This window comes from Juglans regia, chromosome 11 (genome assembly GCF_001411555.2).
Source record: "Juglans regia cultivar Chandler chromosome 11, Walnut 2.0, whole genome shotgun sequence".
Lineage (NCBI taxonomy): Eukaryota > Viridiplantae > Streptophyta > Magnoliopsida > Fagales > Juglandaceae > Juglans > Juglans regia.
In genome coordinates, this window is record NC_049911.1 from 31,830,578 (window position 1) to 31,844,736 (window position 14,159).

General features: G+C 35.0%; 2 protein-coding genes across 3 annotated transcripts; one reads left to right on the forward strand and one right to left on the reverse strand.

Annotated features, from left to right (window-relative positions):
- The first annotated feature begins 7,102 nt into the window (after nt 1-7,102).
- On the forward strand, nt 7,103-11,083 carry LOC108984495 (inactive TPR repeat-containing thioredoxin TTL3-like). 2 transcript variants are annotated; one of them, XM_018956477.2, is made up of 7 exons: nt 7,103-8,281; nt 8,394-8,589; nt 8,705-8,877; nt 9,749-10,082; nt 10,204-10,408; nt 10,525-10,625; nt 10,727-11,083. In XM_018956477.2, the coding sequence occupies exons 1-7, from the start codon at nt 7,281-7,283 to the stop codon at nt 10,877-10,879; spliced, it is 2,163 nt and encodes a 720-aa protein (XP_018812022.2). In that variant the 5' UTR covers nt 7,103-7,280; the 3' UTR covers nt 10,880-11,083. The 2 variants fall into 2 exon arrangements, with proteins under 2 accessions (XP_018812022.2, XP_035551430.1); XM_035695537.1 differs by having other exon boundaries at nt 10,551-10,625; nt 10,727-10,829.
- Nucleotides 11,084-12,333: 1,250 nt separating this feature from the next.
- Nucleotides 12,334-13,895, reverse strand: LOC108984494. Its single transcript, XM_018956476.2, has one exon. The coding sequence runs from the start codon at nt 13,681-13,683 to the stop codon at nt 12,670-12,672; it is 1,014 nt and encodes a 337-aa protein (XP_018812021.1). The 5' UTR covers nt 13,684-13,895; the 3' UTR covers nt 12,334-12,669.
- Nucleotides 13,896-14,159: the final 264 nt, after the last annotated feature.

Below are 14,159 nucleotides of genomic sequence, written 5' to 3' on the forward strand. Positions count from 1 at the left end.
CATTAATAGTCCCGTGGTTAGATATTTTGCTGAAATTTAGATTTTTTCTAGTATTGATTTTTTGTCTTTCTTTAACCTTGTATTTTCTTATCCCATACAAATTATAAGTTATTGACTTTTTCACTTTTTTTTTTATTTAAATTATTATGTCAGGTGTAACCTCGGGCTAAAGTACCTGAGGCCGTTTCCTAGTATATATATTATATATATATATATTATATATATATATTAAGAAGATGACAATACCTCAATTTTATTGATAACTTTCACTTTTTACAGAAGAAAACCGTGGTTATAACCAGACACTTGTGATTACAAATAAGCATAAAGACCAAAACTTATATATCAAAAACCAAAAGACCCAACCACAAACTAAGAAAGTCAAAAAATTACAAACCAAATAGAAAGAACAATCCTAACAAACCAACATATAAGAAGAGAAACAAATCACACATATAAAAAAATAACAAAGAATCGGGAAGTAAATACCCATACCTCATTTTGATAATCTCATATAAAGAAAACCAATTATGTTAATGTGAAGAATGCCTCTTAAAAGATATTATATATATATATATAGTCCCAGCTAACAGGTGGGTGGTCAAAGAAAAACTTTTGCGAATCACAAATTAACTAGCGAATCAAAATCAACCCAAACAACTAGCTGTGGATAAAGCATATATAAATTTACCCATGGTGACCTCAAGGTGTTTGTTCTTAGCAGGGCCGGCCCAATATGTTCCGGAGGCTAAGGTTAAAATTTTGAGCTATATATTTTTTTTAAAGGTAAAATTAAATAAATTTATTTTTATTTTTATATTATATTTTTATTTAAAAATAATTCCTATCATTTTATAAAGTAAAATTATTGATTAAGATTTTATACCACATTTTCAATTAATACGTGACTTAATCTTTATTAGAAAATTTTTTATTTAGAGAGAATTTTATTAAATCTAATTTTACAAGTATTTTAGACTCTTAGACACAATTATAATCTTTATTGTCAATAAAATTCTATAAACAACTTACACATTTGAAAAAAAGTGGGCCCTTGTCTCTTCAAATGATTATACCAAAACCTTTTAAGAACACTGAAAAATTAAAATTTGCTATTTATAATTTTCACATTAATTATATATTAAACTAATAATGAAAAAAGAGAAGTGTATTCTTAGAAGGAGAATATGTAAAATAATTATTATATGTGATACTTTTAAAAAATAATAATGATATAATATCTATTTGATCTTATTTATATTCTCCTTCTTATTGAGTTAATTAAAATTTTTTATTAGATATATATATATATATAAATTATACTTTATATATGTTTTTAGGGGCATTCTTTCATTAGGGCCTTGGGCAATTTGCCCAAGTGGCCTAATGGAAGAGCCGGCACTGGTTCTTAGTATTCTCCGACAAGTTAAATCAACTAGAAATGTGGAAGCACATGGACAGAACAGAGCTCCACCTGGTTCTCCTGCTTCATTATTCTGTTTTGAGTAGGACACAGCTTATATATATATATATATATATATATATATATATATATATATCACCCTGGCCTGGACTCTAGGATAACGAAGAGCCCGAGGAGATAAGACTGAGTTTTGCAACCTATGCTCCATGTGACCATTATAATATGATTGAAGATAATTGCATAAGTCTCTCACATGTAAGATGATGTTTGTTGCCGTAGGTAGGTTTGTTTGTCAAGGTTAATTTTACGATGATCTTTGTTACCGATTTGAGGGAATTATTGGGAGGAGCTAGGATCAGTGATGACAGGCTAAGAATGTCTTGTTGAGGTTGATCCCGATGTGAATACCAATAACCAATACAAAAGACACAAAGCTTAGAACTGAAGCTTGACAGGGCATGCAGCTTTCAAGGGGCCTTGGATCAAGTGAGCACCCATTTTTTTTTTCCTTTACGTAAAATGCACGTGCGATCCTTTCCCGTGATACCTACTAATTGTCACTTTTCTTCCCCTTAAGCCTTGAGTCCCAAGCAGCCTTGCCCACACGGTTTCATGTGCCTCACTTTGCACAACATATACGTATTGCTTGTACTTGCCCCTCTTTATTTGCGCCTTCTATCTCAAGCCTGCCCACATTTCCATGCACGTTCTTTGTGATCCTTTTTTTCCCCGATTCCAGCGTATATATGAAGCTCCTCCAAGAAAAATTTCAACGCGTTCTAGTATAGTAATAACCATATAAGAGATCGATTTTCTCTTCTTTGTTGGCTTACGGAGATATTATTATCTTCCTTTCTTGATTATTCTGCATTGGTGCTTATGATTGTACTGCTGATACAATATTGCTATCTAGAACAACTTGTATAGACCTAACGACAACAGATTATTTTTCCGACCCATCATGATTATGCTATATATCAATATAATTTTGTTCTTTTTTTACCCTGCATGCACTGTCCACTGTGGATTGAATTGGGTTATCATTGATTCATTATAATAGATGCAAGAGAAGGTCTATAAACTTACATATGCAAGTAATTTTCTGGAGATAGAAGAATAAATTTGCTGTAAAATCAATTCATGGATGCAAATGAGTCCAATGGTTAATATATAATATGAATGAAGATCGATTCGAGAGTTGTGTGATATCAAAGCTTGTGAAGATACATAATAATCCTATTGCATAGAAGATCAGGACTGCTTGTGACTGAAACATGTCTCAGGTACTGGCTCTTGCTTCATGTGCTCAATATTCACGTGCATTTCTATATATATAGACGGTGCAATTAATAGTACATGAGAAGGCATCTGTCATTTTGGTCAGCGTACAACCATAATATAGGGGATGAGTTTCCTGCATCAATGCCACCTTAATTTATCTGGGGCCTCTCTCTCCTGGACTTCGATCGTCTTATATGAGAAGTAAAATCTAATAAGAAATAATTTAGTAATCAAGTGATTATACAAAATAATTGAGAAACTGACTGGATGCAAAGAACTCATTGGAATTTTCCTTCTTTTTCTTTTTTCCTTGTCCAAAGTATAGATGTGACAAGTTTGGTTTAGATACTTGACAACCTATTCTCTACATTTTCTGTGTGGACAAAAATTTCCAATTGAAGTAGAAATGGGTCTCCTTAATTTACTGCGATATTATTCTGATCATTAGCCTAAATGGGAGGCCAGGCTCGCTTATGAATAGCAAACAACCAATGATGGGAGGCCAGTCGAGCCTTATTTGGATTTGAAACTCACTTCAATTTATTTATTTCGTTATTATAATTTTTTTAAAATTTTTATATAAAATATAATAAATAATTTAATTTTTTAAAATTTTAAAACAATAATAATAATATTTTATTCAAACTTACTCACTATCCAAACTTTTCAACCTCGTTTGAATTTAGAAATGAGTTGAGATTAATTGAATAAAATATTATTAGAATATTATTATTATTTTAAAATTTTAAAAAATTAAATTATTTATTATATTTTGTGTAAAATTTTCACAAAAATTTTAAAAAAATTATAATAATATGATGAAATAAAATAAAATAAAATGAGAAAGAAATACATTTTAATCCAATCCGACAGAAATTTTTAGAGGAATCAATTTGCAACCGTCTTGTCCAATTTCCTAGAAAAACAAAGGCCACCAACACCCCATAATTTAAAGTTAGGAAAAAAAAAAAAAAAAATCTTATTAGATACTCTCTTTCTGCAAGTTGTAAACTTTGACTAATTTTTAGCTTTTAGCGAGGTCAGCATACATAATATATGATTCTCCTGGAGATTTGCCAGTTGCCACCAAGTTGTTCAGCCCGCCCTTTCTATCTTTGTCCTCTCAGGTTCGCAACCAAATTCTGGACGCACGCGATGTTGATAAAGTAAATACTGATACAATCTTAATAAATAAATTTTGCACATTCATTTTTAAAAAATATAAAATTAATTATATATAAAAAATTTATTTTTACTTGAATTTTAGATTAATCAATTTTTTTAAAAAGAGTATTTCATCTTAAAACTGTAAAAATCATTTTTCAATTATTTAATAACATGTAGCATTCAAAATAATGAGAAAGCACGTTGTCATATTATATTAAAAAATAGTTTTTTTTTAAGTAGCGTGCTATATATAGAAATTAAATAAAGTTTTGTTTGGATTCAAAAAGTTTCTCAACTCATCTCATCTTATTTAATTATTATAATTTTTTTAAATTATAAAATAAAATAAAAAATTTAATTTTTTTAAATTTTAAAATAAAAATAATATTCTAATAATATTTAATTTAATTTTTAACTTTTATCTCATCTCATTTAAATTTATTATCCAAACCGTGTAATGTTATAGCCTGGAAGGCCAAACTAGCTCATGGAATGTGAGATACATGCAGCCGATCACCCAATCAGAGCATGCATGCTTCGTACCTTAAACCTGATAATTGAGTAAGATGAAATTTATGCAGGGTGCCATCTGGAGCTGGATATATAGTTTGAGAATTCAAGAGTTTGTGTATTGGGGGTTACAAGCCGGCACCGACTAACAGTGAACTGGACGTGCATGTAGGCAGATCCATGGACAAATAGTCTACTAAACAGTTCGATCGAACATCTTTTGCGTCAGTGGTCCTAAAACATTGTATTTCTTGTACAGCATTCGCAGAACTATAATGCAAAGCACAATCCAACCGCACAAAACGACAACTAAAAAAACTGCTACCAACCCATAGACTTCCCACTTTAGTACTACCAGAACAAATAAAAAGAACTGCTTTAACACCCCCAATATATAAGAGAGTAGCAGAGGTGTGGGTTGGGGCCTCTTCAATTCCAAAGCCGACACTGTGGTCTACAAAAATTCCAGTACCATGCAGCAGCTTCAATAGCCATGCGGTTTTGAGGTTAAGAAATATTGATAAATAATAGTAAAATAATTTATAAATAATAATAAAATATTTTAAAAATATTTGAAAACATTTCTATTCTCAAACAAGTCCTATACCTACATAAAAAGCAATGTTTAGATCGATGCATATTGCGTAATCAATTATTTTATCACATAATAATATATTACTAATTAAAATCATTATATATCGATGCTAATATTTTTAGGGGTCTCTTGTTACTAATTTCCAATGGGGAGGAGGGCTCATGTTTAATTGGGGACTTTGAGCAATGCCGCGGTTGAGGGAAAACGAAAGGTGATGGGGAAGCAGGGGAATAAACTGGTACATTATGGCATACAGCTGTGGTCATTGTTCCACGGGGGTCCAGGTCAAACAGTCCCTTAAAAAAGTGGTTTTTTTTTTAATGACGATATTCTAATTTTATTAATAGCTTTAACATATGAAAAATAAAAATCGTGATTATAATCCAGAAACTTAGAGATTTACAGTTATTCAAGAAAAACTAAAGCCCAAACCTAAAAAATCATAGACAGAAAACCAAAATTACAAGATACCAAAAACAACATAAAGACCAACAAAAATAAACCTTAAAAAACAATTTGCAAGAAAAAACCAGCACAAGCAAATAGTAAAATAACAATAAAAACATAAGTAAATAAAACATGCTTCACTGAGATATCCTCAAATAAGGAAGACTAAGTCTATCCATCCGAATAAGGCCTCTTAACTTACTAGGCAGAGAAACTCTATCTTAAGTCCAATCCATATTCAGACTCCTAACTCCTTGCTTCGCAATAAAATCTATCACTGTATTTCTTTCACGAAAAATATGACTTACAGTACTATACTCCAAACAATCAAGATAAATTAAAACTCATCCCAATAGTCTTCAAGAATCAAGATATCAGATATTACACCCTTCTTTTTTTATCCAATTAACAAAAATTTGAGGATCTGTCTAAATTTAAACCCTACAAAAACTCATATGACAGCACTTCCTCACACACCTTCGAGCAAACTCTGCAATTCAACAAAATTATTAGAAATAAGAAGATAGAAAAAGCGACGTACATCTTAAAAGCGGTTTCTTACTGTTGCTAATAACAGCCTCGTAATCCGGAGTTTTCCGAATAATTATCTCTTCAGACCAATAGGAAAAAGAAAAACGAAAAAGTTGTCTTCATCTTTCACAAAAAAGTGGTCATCAAGAGAGAAATTATCCTCTTGGGGGACAAGACTATATACTGTTAAGAGTTTTTGGTGTTTTGGGTAATGGAACTTCCATATGCATGAATGATGTCCTCCGACTAGACTGGAATCTGGGTGACCGTCAGTTCATGGATAATTTAAATATTGCATGCCCGGAATTACCCATATACTTAGTAAAAACCAACTGTTATCAGCCATCATTCATCGTTTTTTTTAATCTTTTCTGGGTTTAGAAGTTTCCGAGTTTTGGACACTATATCTACTATATGTAGTTTTCTTCTAACTTTTTCTCGGCAAATTTTCTTGTTTCAAATGCATGGCTCTGACAAATTTTTCTGAAAGAGACCGCCACCATCGTTTTCTATATTTTTGCAAAGCATTAACTCATGTATGTAGTCTGTAGGCAGGTCGGCTATGTCAAAAACAAATTCATAATCAACGACAAATGCATGCTTTTCTTCTTCAAGTAGACATTTTCTTTTGAAAAGCGATTCCATAAAAGTAACTTCACTTATTGATATGGCTTGATTAGTAAGTTAAATTTTAAAACTATTTGATATGATATGTTAGATTGTAAAATAGATCTAATGTATTATATAAAGTCATGCTAAATTTTTTTTTATAGAATATTTTTATGGCTAAAGTATTTCTCCTTTGTTTAATCCAAGTAATCTTGTATGTGGAAGTATTGGCTTGCATTAACTGAACCTATGCAACTTATTGAGTTAAATCTCACTTGAAGACACCATAAGGCTTGAGAGGCATCTTATTACTACTGATCACATAATATTATAGTCTTTTACATATATCGCTCTTAGCTGTAAAACTTTCAATTTTTTATGTTACTCTTCCTTTAAAATCTTGAACCTCCCTTTCCCTCTCAAAAATCCCAAAGTTCTCAAGTTGGTTTCTTGGAAGCCACTCCATGAGGCTGTGAATTTATATATATCCACGTTATTAAGACTCTGCCTTCCATATACCATCCTTCCCATACAAGCCTTCTTTTGATTATCTTCTCTGTTTTATCATTCTTTCCGGATTTCATAGACTTCTTTTGTGATTATCCATTCTTCAATGATTCTTCTTTCACTCGTGTACATCCTTCATGTTAGATCAATAAATTTTACAGGATCTTGATTTCTGCTTTTGTTTACCAGTTTAGCCAATTCTAGAGCGCCATGGCAGAAATGGCAAAGCACAGGGTGAATGGTGACGTCGGTTGTGGTTTTATGGGAGGGATCTTCCAACGCCGGAGCTTCTGGCCGAGAAGAACTTCTGTGTATTCACTACCGCCGAACAGTGGCAACGATATATTGAGGGTACCGAGTACTGATAGTTCCAAGAGGCAGAGAAGCAGCTCCGGCGAGTCTGCTCGCATAGCATCCAATTCACGCAACACTGCACCAAAAATCAATGAACAATCCTCGACGAACTGTGTCTCGGTCCATCCCAGGCCTTCAACTTCTCACAGAAGAGTTCGAGGTCGAAGACTTTCCGATGCTGCAAGAAGTTCGACATCATCTTCCACTAGTTTAAGCCAGAGAAAGATGTCCAAATCCCCGGACTCGGGCGACGAAAGAAAGCCAACGAGAGAGTCCTCTGGCAGCTCCACGGAGATTACTAGGATGATCACAACTGATTCCCAGCAATTATGTGAAAGCAAAGCCCTCGTTCGAGCAACCTCAAGCAATGTAATGCTTTTAGGCCACGTGGGCAACTTGAGGCAACCAGGGCCTGGGAAGTTGCAAGGAAATAACAGTCCCAATGCCACTGTCAAGACCGAGGGTTACCTATCTAGAAATCTTCAAGAGAGAAGCTCCATGACTAAGCCCAAAAATGGCGTCGGGAAAATCGGCTGCAATGCTATTATGGGCAACATTGTAAGGAAGAATAGTGACGAATTTAGACAGTTTGGAGGTGTGGTGAATAAATTCAATCCTGAGACGTTCAAGGGCATGGGAAACGAGGCCTATAAGCAGGGCAGATTTGAAGAGGCATTAGCTTTATATGATCGAGCAATCGCTCTCGATTCAAACAAGTCATCCTATCATTGCAACAGGAGTGCCGCTTTGATAGGTCTAGGCCGGATTGTGGAGGCCATCTTGGAATGCAAAGAAGCTATTCTAATCGAGCCTTCATATCACAGAGCTCATCATCGTCTGGCAAAACTATATCTCAGGTATTCACTGGTGATTAATTGAGGGCACCATTTTTACCAGTGTAAGTGTCAAAAATCCTGTAAAAGAATTCCTCAAATAAAAAAGATCAATTCAAATTTGTGCGTCATGCAGAGTTGGAGAAACAGAGAAAGCGATACATCACTACAAACATTCAGGCGCCTATGCTGACTTAGAAGACATAGCCCAAGCTGAGACTGTTCGAAAGCACCTCAGCAGGTGCATCTCAGCTGCCAAGTTAAAAGAGTGGATTACTCTGCTAAACGACACCCGGTCTGCAATATCCTACGGTGCTGACTCAGCACCACAGGTTAGCTCTTCCTGGAGATCATTATTTCCCAAACATTGATTAAATTTCTTGCTAATATAAATACTATTAATCCCCACCTTTGGTATTCTAATTTATGATTAAAATACGCATGAAGGTCTACGCCCTACAAGCAGAGGCATTGCTGAGCCTTTGTAGACATGAAGAGGCCCAGGCTACCTATCAGAAAGGACCGAACTTCAAGACTGATTTTTGTATAAAATTATTTGGGCCCTCGTACAGTGCTTACATCATGATGATTGAGGCACGGGTTTTGTTGGCAGCTGGCAGGTTAGTTGGAGTAAATTGCACTGCGAAATTGGTTCTATTGGAATCTTTATTAATGTTGCTAGATACATCTTTTTCTCTCTCTTTTTCTTTACCTTTTCTCCTGAGCATATTAAATTAACTATGCAATTAGTGCGAGAAATCTGCCCGGCTTTGAAGGGTTGAACTCGTGCCTTTAACCTGTTCCATCTTTTCTTTACAGTTGTACGTCTTAATTACCCAGTAAAGAATACGCAACAGGAAATCATATCAACTTGTTACCTTTAGATTGGGAATATTTATAAGTCTTATGTGTTCCCCAGCAATATTTGACACGTGGCACAAACATAATTTAAAATTACCAAAGTAAGATCGACCCATTTTAATTACATGTCTTGGATTTGGATTTACCTATTTACAATTCGAATTCAAGTTGACACAACCTAAACTTAACAAGATCGAATTAAATACAAAATTAAGGGTTGTCGTTGACGCCTCAACCATTGTAATTAAATTAGTCGATCAGTGTTGACTCATATAATATGATGTGAACCTGATTACGGCAATGAGTTTTCATCTCTACTTATTTGCACCATTGAAATGCTTGGTTAAATTCGTCCGAAAATTCCTTAATTCTTTGTTTTTCTTGTCAAGGTTATGTAAATTACTGTACTTCAGTAGTAAGAGAATTCTCAGAGACTGAGACACTTCTCTGATCAAGGAAGAATGATCGTAGTTTGGTTTTAAAGTAAATCTATTGAAAAACTAATGAGCCACGTCCAAACCATTTGGCTGAACCTCAACTCAGTCAAAATTGCACGAGCGAGCACAAAACGCATAATCTAAACAAAACAGAATCTGTATTAATCTAAAATGTTAGTTTATGTATTGACAGGTTTGATGATGCTATGGCAGCATCTCAACATGCAGCTAGACTTGATCCAAGCAACAAGGAGGTGAATGACGTGGTAAAGAGAGCAAGAGCAGTGACATCAGCTCGATTGAGTGGTAACCTGCTCTTCAGAGCATCAAAATTCTCAGAAGCATGTCTTGTATACAGTGAAGGACTAGAGAATGATCCATATAACTCGATTCTGCTATGTAACCGAGCAGCCTGTCGATCCAAGCTAGGTCAATATGAGAAAGCCGTTGAAGATTGCACATCAGCTCTTAACGTGTGGCCTTCTTACATAAAGGCCAGGCTACGAAGGGCAGATTGCAATGCCAAGGTGACTTATTCTCCCTCATATATAAGAAGAGTTCATACTGTTTTGCCAGTCATGCTTGCTTGCTGGACCAATACTTACTAGCTAGAACTTGCTGTGATCTTTTTCTTGTTTGTGAAATTAGTTGGAAAGATGGGAAGTTTCTGTTCAAGACTACGAGATGTTGATAAGAGAGACTCCTGCGAATGAGGAGGTGGGCAGGGCCCTGTTCGAGGCACAGGTTCAGCTTAAGAAGCGACGAGGTGAAGACATTAAAGACCTAAAATTTGGTTCAAATTTGATTTTCATCAACAGTAATGAACGGTTCAGACACTTCATAACCTCACCCGGTAAAGCATCTGGTCTTGTTTATTTTCCAGTGCGTCCATTAATTAGCTAGCTTTATTTGGTTTTGAAGATATAAGCGTTGTAGACCATAAAAATAGACCTGTCATATAAATGACAGGGATGTCCGTGGTGCTGTTTTGCAAGAAAACGAACCACAAGCAAGTGTTGCATGTACTGGAGCAAGTTTGCAAGAAATTCCCATCTATTCATTTCCTCAAGGTTTGTACATCAAGATAGCCCAACTCATCTTTTCCCTTTTTTATTTTTTTCTTCTTAATTTCTGATTTTCAACTCAATTATGCGTTTGTTGATAAATCCAGGTTGAGATCGAAGACCATCCCTACTTAGCAAAATTAGAGAGTGTGGTCTCCATTCCGGCTTTTAGAATATATAAGAATGGAGCAAAGGTGAAAGAGGTTCCAGGCAATGACCGTGAAATGTTAGAAACTTCAGTCAAATTGTACAGCAGTTGATCAAGATATATAATTTTGTGGACAGGCATGAAACATGGCATTTTACAATCAATGAAGGAAGGAAATTAAGCCGAGACCCCATCGTGTTGAAATAAATTGGCTTAATTGAAAAGGCTCTATTACTTTGCCGGCATTGCACACAAAGTAAAATTAGGGAATCGGCTCGGCGATAAACTAAGATGAATGAATGGAGGAGAAACTTTATAAAGAGCGTTCTTTGAATTTCAATTATTTTTATCTTCTCGCTTTTGAATGTGTATGCAGCCCTATAGATACTCTCCCTACCCCATATGTTTCGCCCCATAGCAAATGAGTTTTTCTTTGGTTAATTAAATTTCTATTCACGTGTGAAAATAAATATTGCTAGTAATTAGTGATTTGATGGGGCTTGGCAATTATTATATTCCTAGCGTATGCATAAATAAATATGAGTCTCATATTTATTTACTTTTTTCAAAACAACTGTACAATATTTACGCATTCACGACTGTAAGTATCATTTCTCTTTTAAATTATTACGTGGGACTGGTGTTATTCTCATCCAATTACGTAATATTACTTCCTTAAAAGTTAATATTTATGTATGTAAAACTCGGCCATCCATACTTTCAAATTATCTATCTAGTAACTTTCTCAACATGAAGATGAACGGAGTATCATCCCTATAATAATCTTGGACGATTCTTTTATTTTGTTCCAAACTTTGAGATTTAAATAAACATAATTTCTTTATTTCCATACTATGGTTGGATAGAATTCCAAATTCCAATTTACGAGAGAGAGTCCATTATCCAAAGTAAAAAGCAGTCGATCATAATGTCTATGTTCGCAGCTATGGGTTTGGAGGCCGACATTCAGAACAATTTGCTTCTATGTAAGACCTTTATTAGGCTCGAATGGGTTTGAAAGGACGGGTTCAACGTTTTTGGGCTTAAAGGCCAATATTATGAACCATTGGGTTCTGGGTAAGACCTATGTTGGGCTCGAAATGACGGGTTCAACATTGTTACGGACGCCAATTAAAAACATAAGAAAAATTTTAATCATCATCGATTTTTTTATGGGAAATGCTATGCATCAGTCCCACACCAGCACACACTTCACATCACTTTTTTTTTTTTTTTTTCTTACACTCAATAGGTTGAGTGTGTGCTGGTGTGAGGCTGATGCAAATATATATATATTTTTTATTATTCTCTATTATTATATTAAATAATAGATTTATAAATAAAATATAATAAATAATTTTAATCATCGTTGTGGATGATGAGAGAATAATAGTAACATTACTTAGAAACATAAATAACAAAATCTACGTCTCGTTTTTCATTACCATTTTTTTCGAAGTTTTAAGAACCCTAATTAAGTTATATACTAAAAAAAAAACTCTGATTTATGTAGAAGCTAACAAAATTAATCAACTCTGAGACTAGAAAAGCACTACAGCTTGAAGATTTATAATAAAAATATTCTTACTCTGTAAAGAGAATTTAAACACAAAGTGACAGAGAATGTACAAGGAAGCAAAATCTTCTCTGGGAAAGAGGAAAGAAAAAGCTGTACAAATCTGATACAAGTTTCATATCTCACAGCAGGAATAAAGACAACAAAGGTTACTGCAAATGGGTACTGGTTGGATTTTCCAGTTCCCACACATGATCTCAAAGGAACAGGGAATAAAAAAAAACAAAGGAAAAACAACCCACACAAAAATTAATATTGAGCAGGATAGAATAATAAAGCTTGGGAAAGAACTATAGCTAAAATAGATAATTAAGTCACCAAGATTATCATCTTTTCCAACTTCGACTCCTTGAAAATGGATCTCTCATTCCACCACCAACCCATGTCTCCTTTGCTATATCGGACGAAATTTTGTAGAAATCGGTATCGTATTTCATCACAACCATGTTCTCTTTCTTCGTTCTCTTCTCTTCCTCCATTAAACACTTTAAACTCTTTGCTTTTCTTACTTCTTTTCCAGTACCTTCTTCATCTTCATCTTCCTCCCCCTCCTCCTCCTCATCTTCTTTCTCTACCAACCAGCCTTTTGCTGGAGCAGATCTACAGCGCATAAGCAACAGAGCATTTGGCGGAGGAGCAGCAGATGCAGCAATAGATTCATCATCATATGTCTTCTTTGTCTCTCTTTTCTCTTGTTTGCACAACTTATTGTTTTGATTTTCCTGTAAAACCATGAACCATTTCGAGAAGGCAGTTCTCGAAGTCTCATTGCCATCACTTCTCTCAGTGCCCAAGTGATTGTCTTGACATTCTCCAATCTCTTCTTCATCATCTTCATCCTCTGTAGTGATATCTGACTCAGGAAAGCTCCCAAAGCACCGAAAATCAAATCTTATGCTTCGCAAACACGTCAAGAATTGCATAATATCTTTCTTTAACCCAAGAGCTTCAACCCAACTGGGTCGCTTTTTATGCTTTCTATTGTTGTGAATTCTTTCAATTTCTTCCATGACTGATTGCCAGCTTTTGCATGAACTTGTCTTGGGCCTGACCTTGATCTGCCCGGCACAGGTGACTTTCGGGGAAGTAGGTTCGGAGATTTCCGAGCCCATTGGCTTTGTTTTGGCCCATAGCAGAGGACTAGCTTGGCCACCACCTCTGGTGCTCGCTTTCTTAAGGTGATGGTGGTGGTGATGATGGTGGCTGTGGTGGCGCTTGTTCGGCTCTGAATGTCTTGCTGGGCTGCATATTGGCTTGGGCATTAGGGTTAGATGGGCACGAGAAGGAAAACATACTAAAAGATCTGCTGAAGGAGCTGCTTTGGCTTCTCTCCCCTTCATGGCAACTCCTTTCTTCTTTCCCTTCTTTCTTTCTTCTTCTTCTTTCTTTTCTGTCCCCTAGCTGTCTCTTTCTTTTGTTAGACCTTCAGCTTGATGAACAGCATATGGTTTTTGGGTATTTTTGTGTCGAGGGTGAATGGCTTTTAAAAGAAAGGAGGGACAGAGGAAGAGAGGCTGACAGCTTTCCTTTGCTTTTGCCTTTATGTTATGTGCTTCTCTTTACCATCTGTTTGTTCATTTTTCTAGCACTCCTTTAAAATGGGGTCACAGGAGGACTAGCTTTCTTAGCCTATACTTTTATACTTTCTTCCGTAATGCTTTCTAAAACATATTAAAAAAATATATATATAAAGAAAGGAGTGAGGGGAAAGTTGAACCACGAGCCTTGTTTCATAATCCAATCATACTCTCAACTTGGGAGCCCATGCCAGTGATGCTCATGCCCTATACCTGGTACCCACATGTAATATGTATAC

Bases quoted from the DNA above. Each gene is read 5' to 3' on its own strand.
- LOC108984495 (XM_018956477.2), top strand. From the start codon at position 7,281: ATGGCAGAAATGGCAAAGCACAGGGTGAATGGTGACGTCGGTTGTGGT. The intron at 8,282-8,393 runs GTATTCACTGGT...TGCGTCATGCAG, and splicing joins CTGGCAAAACTATATCTCAG to AGTTGGAGAAACAGAGAAAG. The intron at 8,878-9,748 runs GTTAGTTGGAGT...ATGTATTGACAG, and splicing joins GTTTTGTTGGCAGCTGGCAG to GTTTGATGATGCTATGGCAG.
- LOC108984494 (XM_018956476.2), bottom strand. From the start codon at position 13,683: ATGAAGGGGAGAGAAGCCAAAGCAGCTCCTTCAGCAGATCTTTTAGTA.